General features: G+C 47.0%; 1 protein-coding gene across 2 annotated transcripts in view; it reads right to left on the bottom strand.

Moving 5' to 3' along the window:
• Positions 1–4,798: 4,798 nt before the first annotated feature.
• RECQL5 (RecQ like helicase 5) overlaps positions 4,799–11,790 on the bottom strand; it is a 669,413-nt gene continuing 662,421 nt past the window's right edge. For both annotated transcript variants that reach the window (XM_085616996.1, XM_085616997.1), the window contains exons 18-19: positions 9,266–9,338; positions 4,799–6,303 (exon numbers count right to left, since the gene is read on the bottom strand). In XM_085616996.1, the coding sequence (XP_085473122.1) occupies positions 6,200–6,303; positions 9,266–9,338 (177 nt within the window). In that variant the 3' untranslated portion in view covers positions 4,799–6,199. The remainder of the gene's footprint in view (positions 6,304–9,265; positions 9,339–11,790) is intronic.

Raw genomic sequence — 11,790 nt, 5'->3', positions numbered from 1 at the left:
GAGTGAGCGGTTTGACCCCATACTGTCGGCCGCGGGTCGTGAGCGCACTGTGTGCCATCTACAGGGCGTGGGTCTCCCGGTGCTTTTGTCCGCTTGCGGGGACGCAACGGCGGTGTGTGACTGTGTTACTCTGGTGCCTTCACCTGGCGCTCCCGGCGCCCAGGGTACACCGCTCTACACCTCAACTGCGGATGCTCTGTCCCCCTGGTCATGGCTGCCTGCTTCATTGTTGCCTGCCTCACCGCGTCCACTGGACTATCCTGTTGAGAGATGCCTAACAGCTTCGGGGAACCGTCCGCGGTGGCCCACTGCTGACTTTTTGTGGAACTCCTGTACCTTACTTGCCAGGTTTGGATTTTATGTGGTGCAAAGAGGGACCTTAATCGATGGGCGGCGGCCATTTCGTGATCCTACTTCACCATCCTTTCACAAGCGACCATCTTGTTTTTGTTTGTTCGGGACACGGGGCCTTCATGCAGGGGCTGGTTTAATCCCAAGCCCGCGATCGGGCCAGGGCTAGACTGACTTCTAATGCTATGGTTTATGGACGGGCTGGCCTGGGTCTGGAACTGTATGCATGTTATGCGCGCACTCGTTGCGACTTGTATCCCTTCGCTTACGCTGTGGTGCCATGGTATCTTCGCATGCCGTTTTTTGGCGTAGTGGGCTCTCAGTGTGTGGGGGCCATGACTGGCTGATGGTTTGGGGCGCTCTGGTGTCCCGTGGGCTCCTCCCCGCCTTCTTTTCTGTTTTCTTATTTTCTTTCCTCTATTCCTACTTTCTTTCTCCTCTATATTTCGGGTTCATTGGGCGACAGGCACTATGCTGGGGGGGGGGGGGTAGGCCGTAGCCTCCGCATTGGTGTAGGGTGGGGGGGTAATACTCTGTTCTTAATTAGTTCTATGGGCCTTTTTTCCTTTATGTCTCTGCGTTCTACTTTCCTCGATTCTGGGTCCGGGTGCGGGGTGGATCGAGTGGGGGCGGCTCCGGAGGGGTGCGTACTTGCTCATGTGACTATCCTGTTATATTTCTGCACCGCCTCACTGTTTGAGTTTTTGCTTCAATTGTTGTTCTTCCTGCTGTTGCTGCTCTCCCGTGTGGTGAGGCTATCTTGCGGACTCGAATCTCCTTTGTTCCTATCCTTCATTGACTTTTTTCTTGATAAACTTATCTAAAAACTTAAAATTAACCTTCACTTCTCCTTCCCCGAGCGTCAAAGATATCTCCAGTATGTGATCCATAACTTGTTGTTAATCCTGATTGTTGACGCACGGGGGATTTAATGTGGGTATCAGTGCTTCATTGTATCGTGGCCGGCCTGAAGGTTGTAGGCCCGTATTTGTTCTTTCAAGATGCACGAATAAAGGTTTTTAAAAAAAAAAAAAAAAAAAAAAAAAAGAAATCTCTAATCTGGAGATATTTAAAAAAATCCCGCCAGTCTAAACCAAATTCTCCCTTCAAAACTTCAAAGGATTTAACCCCCAAATTAGTATAAAAATCACCTAATTGGGTAATTCCTAGATTATACCATTTATTAACGCAGTTATCTTTAAAAATAGTTGTTGGGAGATTTGGGTTATTTAAAACTGGAGTGTAATATGAGAATCGTCTTATTCTACTACTTGTGTAATGATATATCTGTAAGAGACATTAGTTGATGATCGATTCCTTACCGCCCCACCCATCCTCCCCGTTCTGCGAACTGATTACTAGGGTTAAGGTCATCCCCATTTAGGGCCCTAGTTTTATGCACCAAAGGTCAGTTTCTCGCATGACTTTGCGTTTCGGCGCGGAAAGTTGTGTACAGAACTGACGTCAGCGCGCATGGGTGGCGCCTCAGTAGCCTCCGTGACGTCGTCCAGGGGTGCACGACGCCACTGACGGGTGCGGATCCGCACGGCGCCACCTACTGGCGCGCAGAGGTACTGCTAAGCAAAAAACTTTCCGGATCCAGACTGACGCCTGGGGAATATTCTAAAGTAAGGAGTCTATCACTAACTAATGTCTCTTACAGATATATCGTTACACAGGTAGTAACTTGTGCATTGGGCATGGAAAGTATGGCACCCAGAGTTTTTGAGCTTGAGCATCTGTTCTCCAATAAGGCTGCTCCTCCAGGGTGACCTGCTGTTGCAGCAACAGAGCAGGGTTCTGCACCTAGGCCTTCGTAATCTCTATCTTTATGCATGGAGATTAAACGGCAACAGATGAACACCTTTGACTTTCCCCCAGAGGTGGTTGCTGTCACCTTGGCAGCTAGGAATCCCTCAACAAAATCTATACACACCTTTTGGTGTAATACATTTGTGGTTTGGTGCAGCAAACACAAGACTAACTCCCTCCAGGCTAAATTATGTTCTGTTTGTTTTGTATCTCACCCAACAAAGATTAAAGAGTACTACCTTTTGGCTCTTTTGCACTTTTTCCGGCTGCTGGGTTAGCCCGCATTGTTTAAATCAACGGCTGAGATGCGTTTTAAAAAAAATACCTGTAACACTCGTTTCCTCCTTCTCCTTTTCTCATGCCACAGTGGGGCCTTAAGTGACGCTGTTCCAAGACTGTCTTTCAATCACCCTGCCGGCATTCTATCCCCCATCTCACCCCTCTAAAAAGGAAGAGAGACCCTATATTGCTAGGACCCCAAAAGAGCCCTGACCTTTTACATCGATCACACCAGAGAACACTAGGTAGATGATAAGCTCTCTGTGGGGTACGTGGAGAGAAAAAAAAGGCAAGGTCATACAGAAACGACCATCTCCTGCTGGTTTGTGCTCTGCATCAAGAACTGCTACATATTGGCCAACAAGCAGCCTCCATAAGAACTGCAAGCTCATTCCACCAAAGCCAAGGTTGCTACCACTGCATTGGCATGTGGAGTTCCTATCCTATGCATCTGTCAGGGCGCTATGTGGGCATCACTCCATACTTTCAAGAGGCATTACTGTCTGGACTGTCAGGTTCACTGAGAGGGGCATTTTTACCACTTGGTTTGAGCCAATTCACAGACCCTCCTCCTAATAGGTACTGCTTTGGTATGTATTCTAAAGGTGAGGAATTAGCAGTTAGAAGTCTTTATCAGATGAATATGTTGCCTACCTTTGTTAGCGCTTTTTCTGGTAGAGACACTGTCTAACCACAGATTCCTTACCGACCCTCCTATCATCCCTTTTCTGTGAACTGGACCCAAGTCCAGGAGTCTACACACTGGTGACAACCAATTTGCTATTGGGGCTCAGAGTCTGGCGACACAGACAGCCTTGAAAGCAACTGACGTCAGCATGCGGGAGTGGCACCTATTTAGGTTCCGCATGTCATTTCCGGAGTGGAACGGCCCCAGTGTGGAGCCGCAAGGTGCTACTCTCCGATGTGCAGAGGTACTGCTGAAAATCTTCTGAATCCAGTCTGACGCCTGGGGAACATTCAAAAGGTGACAATGAATCTGTTAGATCAAATCTCTACCGGAAAGAGCTTTACCGAAGGTAAGTAGCTTGATCTTCCTGTCCGCATGTAGAGCAGGATTTGAAAATAGATTTTTTTATGTCAGTCATTATTACTGTTGGTGATACAGGAGAGGTTTACCCCCAAAAAATTTACTTTTGTACAAAATTACCCTAAGAACAAGTTACAGTACTCTGAAAACTGGAGATAGGGCTGGTTCAATTGGGTAGAGTAGGAAAGCAACAGGATAAGATCACAGAAAGGTTAAAGCGGAGCTACTCACTCACACACATCGTGTGATATAAATTTGAGCTCTGGCAGGGAGTAGGAACGCTTAGCACTTCCACCTCAATGGCTGAAGTTTGGGCTGTTTCAAAGAGGTGGCTGTGCTACTAAAAAACACTTGTTGAGGCGTTTAGCCATTTTAGTTAACTGCTATTCAAGGTTACCAGGGATTTCCACCCTGACGATGTGAAATGATTCAAGCATGTGTATGCACACTCCAATGCTAGCAAAGTATCGGAGATGTAACTTTACCACAACCGAGGTGCTAGAACTAACTAACGGCAATGGAAGAACTCTCCCTGACTTAGGAAGTGGCAGGGGAGCTATTCTCATACTCCTAAGGCCAAATCACTGGGTATCACTCGCTTTAAAAAGAGCTCTACACAAACTCACGGGTAAAGGCGGTCTGAAGTGACTCTTTTTAAACGCTGTATCTATTTAGATGTGTCCTACCTCACCAGTGCTTCAGTGAGAGCTACTTGCTAACCTTCAAGACCTGATTATCACACATTAGTCTCCATGTTAGCTTATCAACCTACCCCTAAGCAAAGGTGCAATGCATTCAGAAAGAAGCTGTTCATCTTATTTACCATTTACAAACATAGGATCACGTCTATCAGTAACAGACGTTCGCCGGCTTGCAGTGCAGCGGCAAACGCATTTGGATGCTCAGCGAGCTGCACAACGTTTTCTACACCCTGAACTCTCCAGACCCCCCTTCTGTTTCCCTCACCGAGTTCCGACCCATGGTGGAGGTAGCCATAATCATGCCAGCGGGTAGTGGCTCAGACTATGGGGCACTAAACTATGCAGTATGCGGCCACTGCAGCTAAGAGACATTGAGCCACAGAACGCTTTTTTAAGGGCGCTGAAAACTCTTAGAATCCAAGTCTAATGTGCTGCCCTAGTCCTTCCTTTGATGGTTTTGTCCCTTCAGGCCATAAAACCTTCCTAGTAACCATTGCAATGTATAAGAAATAAAACAAAATTCCTCGGATTACACAAGGAGCTGGGAATGCCTGGACGTCTCAGTCGAATATGAAGAAACTCAGCAGAACAACGAAATCAAGTCAAATTACAAGAGGGGAAAAAGGGGGACATATTTTATTGAGTATTTTTCATGACAGACATCCTTATTGTGTTATTGATTCCATATCTTCTTGTTTCACACACATTGATGTCTGGTGGCAGCTAATGATGATCTCCAAGCCATACGGAGATACAAACCTAGCACGGAATGGAGATTTTTGTGAAAACAGCACATGTGAAGTTTGAACATGACCAATGGATGGTTGGCTCCTATGTCAACACCAACACGTTCTCTTTCCTGAGAATAAATACTAACAGGCACTAAACGAGCGACACATTCAAAATGAACATTCAAAACAGAAATATCGGTTCCTCCCCTGCTAAAGAGGGACATTGATGACTCCCTGAGCTGCGGGGATTGCACTAGGCTCCCCAGTAGAGTTTTTAACTTAAGGCTTGTAAAGGAAAGCTAGCATGAAAGAATCGAGTCCACAAAGACTATCTGGGGGAACTAAAGAGGTGACAAGGCTGTAAAAGAACTCCCAATTGCGTTCCTTCCCAGTCTAAAGTGCACTGCCCAGGAAAGGCTGTGACTGCAGTAGGGTTCGTAACAAAGTACAGTATCTATGCACTGTCTGGCACTAGAGCAAGTCTTCGGAAGAAGCAGTATCCGTCCACTGCCTAGGGTGGACTGTGACTGTAGGGGGGCTTTTCACAATATCCAGGGTCTGCGCACTGCCAGCACAGCTTTGCGGAGTCTGTACATGGCCACCCCAGGCGTGTCTTCACAACATCCATTACCAGAACCAAGGGTAGCTGCTGCGGTGAGATGCAATGACTACAGAGACATAATGAGATGTCTTACCAGAACTAGCTGTGCAGTATCCATACATGGCAGGGCAGGGCTTCACAAGGTGCACTCCCAGAATTAGTAGGGCAGGGCTTCACAAACTACAGTAGAAGTGGTGCAACGGGGTGGGTCTTAAGCAGTAGCCAAGGGGGCAGTGCTTCGTGAGGTGCAACAGGCAGATCTTCACATGACGTGTCACCAGCAACAGCAGTGGCCACAAGCGGCAGGTCTCCATAAAATGCACTACCACTACTAGCACTATGACATCTGTATAGTGTCACTTCTTGCTGCTGTCATCGAAGAGGCTGGTCTTCACAAGGTGCATTACTAGCTTTAGCCGTAGCTCCAGAGCAGATCTTTAACACCGAGGAGCATCCGGTGTGACTGTCATTCACCATCGCCAGTTGAACCAACAATTGAAACAACAATGGCATTATCCGCTAGATCGCATGACTTGCTGGCACTGGCAGCGGCTAGCGTAAGGCCGCAAAGCTGCGGAGTCCAGAAAGAAGTCAGGGGCTAACACTTTCCACAGCAAATTGACTTGTGGTCCACTGGACATGATGCGGCTAGAGTATGAACTCAAGCGAAGCGTGTCTATTGGGCATCAGATACTAGCACCTCTTGCCAGTCTTCCTCACTCTCACACTTCGCTCGGGTCTTGAAAAACTTCTTAATCAGTCGATGGGCGTCTTCTTTCACTGGAGGACAACAAGCAGATAAAAGTGGTAAACGGATGGAGGGATAAAGGAGACAATGGTGTAGGAGGTGGAGGAAGAGAAGAAAGAAAATGGACAGGGAACAAAGTGGAGTGGAAGAAACGGAAAAGTGTTGAAGCAGAAAGGGAGAGGAAACGAAAGAAAGGGACAATAACAAGGATGAAATTAGGAAAATACGTAGAAAAAAACGAAATGAGAAGGAAGGAGAATGGAGAGAAAGGGGATGGAAGAGGAAAGGAGAAAGAGAGAAGGGACCCAGGTGACATGAGAGGGAAGGAACAAAGGCAGACAGACAGAAAAGTGGGTAGGAGGGAAGAGGGGGAGCAAGAACGGAAGATGTAAAGTGAAGTTAGAAGTGGAAAGAAAGAAAGCTGGGAGAGAAGAAAGAATGGAGAAACACAAGGGGAGAAAAGAAGGGAATGAATAAGTGGGAAGAGCATCAGGAAGAAGAGAAGGAAGTACGGAGATTGGGAAAAGGGGACAGGATGCAGAAAACAGCCAAATTAGTAACACATTGATCAGGGGAGAAATAGAAAATCGGCAGTGAATGGGGAATAGAGCGAATGGGTAGGAGAAGGGAACGTATGGAAGAGGAGATGAGGTGGATATTTAAGGATAAAATAGAATAATGAAAAAGGAGGAAGAAAGGAGATAAGTGGCAAGAGTAAAAGTGAAAGCAATGAATAGAGAGGAGGTGTTAGAAAGGTACAACAGTGGAAGGGCAAAAAGTAAAGAACGGAGACAGAGTGCATGAAAAGCGGGGACAGATTGTGGGAGAAGATGAAATCAAAGAGGAAGAAAAAAAGGTTGTAGAAGGTAAAGTGGAGAGGAGAGTGGATTGTGGTGCAAGAGAAGTTCAGAGAGGAAGAGGTGGACATATGTCGGAAAAGACGGCTTCAAACACGAGTTTAAATGACAGCATCAACGGTAGACTTAGATTTCCCAATATGCAGTTTCCTCAGAAAGGCTGTAGGACTGGGTGGGATCAGGCTCTCGCTGACACAAAAGGAACCTCGAGTCTTTCAGAGCCTCTTGGGAAATGCCCCACTAAACAGATAAGTCTTTTCTAAACTAGACATCAAATGCATGTTTCGTTAAACGTGAATGACTACAACACATACGAGGAGATCCCCCATCACTTCTTTGCACCTTCTGTCGCACTGCACACCACAGTCCACATACAGCTTACAAGTACACAGAGGCAAATCTAACAAGATAGGTAAATGCTGAGGCCTATTCCGGCCCATTTGACTGGCTCTGGGGGGTGACAAACTGCATAGATTTCCAAACCCACATTTCTCGAGGCATCTCACTACCTCAGTAACACTTTCTGCCCTAGACAGATGTCGCTACATCAAAACGCAGCACATTCCTGAAAGGGCCTTCTTTCTCGAAAACATCTCACAGGGGCATCACTGACTCAGGAACATTGCACAGCTGTGGTATGCCTCACTGCTCCCAATCTAGAACCCTGTTCACTGCTCGCGCAGCATGCATCACTGACTCAGGAACACTGCACAGCTGTGGTATGCCTTACTGCTCCCAATCTAGAACTCTGTGCACTGCTCGCTCAGCATGCATCACTGACTCAGGAACACTGCACAGCTGTGGTATGCCTCACTGCTCCCAATCTAGAACGCTGTGCACTGCTCGCGCAGCATGCATCACTGACTCAGGAACACTGCACAGCTGTGGTATGCCTCACTGCTCCCAATCTAGAACTCTGTGCACTGCTCCCGCAGCATGCATCACTGACTCAGGAACACTGCACAGCTGTGGTATGCCTCACTGCTCCCAATCTAGAACGCTGTGCACTGCTCGCGCAGCATGCATCACTGACTCAGGAACACTGCACAGCTGTGGTATGCCTCACTGCTCCCAATCTAGAACTCTGTGCACTGCTCCCGCAGCATGCATCACTGACTCAGGAACACTGCACAGCTGTGGTATGCCTCACTGCTCCCAATCTAGAACGCTGTGCACTGCTCGCGCAGCATGCATCACTGACTCAGGAACACTGCACAGCTGTGGTATGCCTCACTGCTCCCAATCTAGAACGCTGTGCACTGCTCGCGCAGCATGCATCACTGACTCAGGAACACTGCACAGCTGTGGTATGCCTCACTGCTCCCAATCTAGAACGCTGTGCACTGCTCGCGCAGCATGCATCACTGACTCAGGAACACTGCACAGCTGTGGTATGCCTTACTGCTCCCAATCTAGAACTCTGTGCACTGCTCGCTCAGCATGCATCACTGACTCAGGAACACTGCACAGCTGTGGTATGCCTCACTGCTCCCAATCTAGAACGCTGTGCACTGCTCGCGCAGCATGCATCACTGACTCAGGAACACTGCACAGCTGTGGTATGCCTCACTGCTCCCAATCTAGAACTCTGTGCACTGCTCGCTCAGCATGCATCACTGACTCAGGAACACTGCACAGCTGTGGTATGCCTCACTGCTCCCAATCTAGAACGCTGTGCACTGCTCGCGCAGCATGCATCACTGACTCAGGAACACTGCACAGCTGTGGTATGCCTCACTGCTCCCAATCTAGAACACTGTGCACTGCTCGCGCAGCATGCATCACTGACTCAGGAACACTGCACAGCTGTGGTATGCCTCACTGCTCCCAATCTAGAACACTGTGCACTGCTCGCGCAGCATGCATCACTGACTCAGGAACACTGCACAGCTGTGGTATGCCTCACGGCTCCCAATCTAGAACGCTGTGCACTGCTCGCGCAGCATGCACCACCACAGGTAGATAGAACGCTGGAGCGTGCCCTACGTATGCAGGAGTCGTGTGCAATGTTGAATATTGCCGCCCTACCCCAGACACTGTGTGCAGTTAGGAAAGTGTCACTATTCTAAGAGTACGAAACGCAAGAACATGTCTTCACTGCCACAACAACGCTGTGCAGACCCGGAGGACATCTCACCATTCTTCCGCAGGGGTTTCTTCTCACTGGACAGGAAGTGGGTGAGCTGCCTGGCGAAGGCCTTGAACAATTCCTATGCATGAGAAATAAGAGAAGGGTGTTATGCAGCATGGAGAAAATAGATGAAAGAGGAGTCTCTGAACAATCCTAGATTTTGATTACAGTACGGATGGGCTCCCGCCTGAACTATGCCATTGCCCTTCTCTCTTTGACTGGCCAACCTGGACGCCTACTTTCGATGGAGTTCAGCACAGTCCGTGCTGGGATGACCCGTGGTTGCTCTTGTCCACCTGCTGCGGACTCTGTCTTCCTGGTGCCCGGGGAGTGCAGATTAGCATGCTCTGCCCTAGTCCCTGCTCGATCTATGGGATTTCTACCTCACTACGTCGTTTGCTACCATCCTACACGCATATTACTACATCTTAGAAATTTACGGAATAATTCATATTTGTCTTAGCATTTAAAGGGCTATCTCCTTTAATAATTTAAAAATACGTCAGGTTAGGCAAAAACAGATGCCACTTTTGATCTATTATTGGACATATCTATCAAAAATAAAATATTGTAATGGTGTTGACTGGAGCTGAAATGCTGAAATCCACTTATCGGCATTTCTAACTTGTGGGGAACCTATTTGATATGCACGCCATCATATTAGAAGTGTGGCGATAAACCACCACCTCTAATGTGTTTTAGGAATGCTAAAACACAGCTGTAGGACACACAGGTCTCATTCCTTTCAGCAGCCCACTAGAGTGCATAAGCAATTAATAAATAATCATGGATTTATAAATGTTAAATAGCTCATAAAAATGTGTGCACTAAATGTGTGCACTACTAACCTCAAGCGGCTTACTGTTCTGCATAACGCCTGACAAAAGATTCATTCCAAATGCACTCCTGCAGTGCGATGCTCCCTGCCGAAAGACACTGCCCTCTTCCCACACAGTCCATGTCAGCAGCTCACCTCCCCCCTTGGCGATCTGTTTTTAGGTCAGACCTTTTGGTTTTAATAAACAGGTATATATTGTTGTTGCATCATTCACACTTTTCGTCCGTTTACTAAAGCCGACATTATGCAGCAATGCGTCAGCCCATTTCAGTCACTGGGTAACTTCACTGTGACTGGCCGCATTCAGCTTTTTTACAAGGAGCACATCCGCACACAAAGTAGTTCTTTTCAGTGTCATAGACAACTATGGCAACAAGTGTTTTTCGAAACCAAAAAAAGTATACTTTTAGCGAATATTTTTCATATTGTCCCCACATATAGCGTTTTCAAAAAATCATGACAAATCAAGCATTGACAAAGGCAAACAGCTGTCAGCCAATGCCAGACCTATTGGGCATGCCAATGCTTATTTTCAGATTTGGCACCAAGAAGCTAGTTATCTAGCCTCTTGGTTTCAGAAATGCACGCTGGTGTCTAAGGCTTCAAAATTAGACAAAGCCATTTTAGACCCTGGTTTCCAAAGGATCCAGTGTGAATAGTGTAGAACACGGGTCTGCAACTTTTTCTATTCTAGTTATTGAAAACCATCCTGAGCTACCGCCTAATAGGTGGGTGTTCAATAAGGGTAGATAGAGTCTCAGTAACTTGCTCCAAGAGTATTCCAGTCCTGCTCCTGCGAATGTATAGCATTATTGCACTATTACCTCTACAGCAAATGTTAACTTGTGTGACCACAAGGATCAAAAGTTGTGTCTGCTGTTTATGAATCACACTGAGAAGTGATAATCTAAATGTATCGGATCGGCACTGTTCCTGGTCAGGGGCAGTGTCTCCCCCCTGCACAACTATCGTTCCCAGAAGGGACTCCACTGTTGCAACAGTGAAGTGTGGAATTACAGCTCGGACTCGTAGCTTGTGAGTAGATGCGAGTTTTATTCCAAATCAATGCACCCACAACCAGACGCCTCCGCAGCATACCAAGATCGCTGACAACTGACCATGTCAGAATCCTGGCACACAACGTTCAGCGCTAGATTGTAGAACAGCGCTCAAACAATAACATGCACGAGCCCAACACTCCCAACACGAGAATGTCGAGAATGCCAGTCAGCATCACATTACAACTTCTCCCTTCCCACCAGGAACTAACAAAAAGAAAACTCAACCAAAAGTACAAAATTCATCATAGCATACAAGAATGAACCAAATAAAACAAAAGTTCATGACAACAAATAATTATGACATCATGACAAAACATAGTCACTTAATTTCGTGGGCAATCTCCTACAACGAACCCCCAATTCTGATGGGGAAGTGGAAGCATTTGAGTTTGAAACGACTGTACGGGTACCCGCACAATGTTCCAAGCTAGAATGTGTAATGGGAGTCAGAGTAGAAGATTCCCCAACACTAGAAGGTAAGTCATTCAATAAATGAACCCAATCAGAATCTTCTAATTCTTGACTGGCAAGCTTAAGTAAATGGTCAGTCTGAGAATTAGAGAGATGAACCAGCGATCTCTTACTCCACCACCCTTTATGGCCAAGTAAAGCTAATGACTTACTGACTCCCG

This window comes from Triturus cristatus, chromosome 7 (genome assembly GCF_964204655.1).
Source record: "Triturus cristatus chromosome 7, aTriCri1.1, whole genome shotgun sequence".
Lineage (NCBI taxonomy): Eukaryota > Metazoa > Chordata > Amphibia > Caudata > Salamandridae > Triturus > Triturus cristatus.
This window is presented reverse-complemented; position numbering and strand designations above follow the sequence as displayed.